At 40.8% G+C, this 850-nt stretch overlaps 1 protein-coding gene across 1 annotated transcript in view; it reads right to left on the bottom strand.

The window, feature by feature from the left end:
- The window catches only part of LOC110461752, a 1,820-nt gene extending 1,417 nt beyond the window's left edge, over window positions 1–403 (bottom strand). Inside the window, exon 1 of the mRNA XM_021515386.1 lies at window positions 136–403. Coding sequence (XP_021371061.1) covers window positions 136–349 — 214 coding nt within the window. The 5' untranslated portion in view covers window positions 350–403. The remainder of the gene's footprint in view (window positions 1–135) is intronic.
- Window positions 404–850: the final 447 nt, after the last annotated feature.

Genomic DNA, 850 nt, shown 5'->3' with positions numbered 1-850 from the left:
CCCCCCCCCCCGGATAGGTCTCTGTATCCGCCACTGAATACATATCATGTGCATGTACTGACATCACATTTATGGTATCGCAAAAGTTATTTAGATATTGACACATTGTGCATACTCAATATAAAAATTACTCACCGGAAACAAAGTGGTCTGAGCAAACTTTGGTATGCGTCGTTGGACTGAAATCTTTCCTGTTGATGCGTGCAAGCCATGCAGTACGTATTTGCTTGCTCAACTCCTCGGTTTGTGTCCCTTCGTGAATTCTTATGCTTGGAATCGTGTAAAATCCACGCTTAATTTCACCATTAGCTCGGTTTCTACAACCATGTATGGCACAGGTGTGTACCATCGTAAGCAGGTGTTTGTTTAATTTTCCGTGCGTTGAACCGTAGCTAATCGTTTGACCCAGAAAATGGCGACTGTATATTGAAACTACGAATAGAATACGTCATCAGAATACTATGTATTGGATTTGAGTCCGAACTCGAGAACTCAAGCTCAGCATCCGTATTTCATTATCACAACCTAAAAACTCAGCTCAACGCCTCAAGCTGAGCCCAAAAAGCTGAGACTGCCCTAAAGCAGACTTAAGTTCGAAACTGTTAGCTATAGACGTATCAACACGTAATTTCTTAAGCGGCCTCAAAGTGTTATGTTAAAGGTCATGGGGGAAAAACCGCTTATGCGCTAGCAAAAACTTGCATGGCGGCCAATTAGGAGTCCTTTGATACGATTAAAATTTCTTTATTTAAACGATATATCCACACTGAAAAATTATACGAACATCGAGTACGAAATCAGGTACATCTATTCTTTTGGGAAAATCTTCAATGTTTGGCACTTACATCGT

Source organism: Mizuhopecten yessoensis, unplaced genomic scaffold (genome assembly GCF_002113885.1).
Source record: "Mizuhopecten yessoensis strain PY_sf001 unplaced genomic scaffold, ASM211388v2 scaffold10653, whole genome shotgun sequence".
In the NCBI taxonomy this organism is placed as follows: domain Eukaryota; kingdom Metazoa; phylum Mollusca; class Bivalvia; order Pectinida; family Pectinidae; genus Mizuhopecten; species Mizuhopecten yessoensis.
Note: the sequence above shows the minus strand (reverse complement) of the source record. Positions and strands in the feature narration are given on the sequence as shown.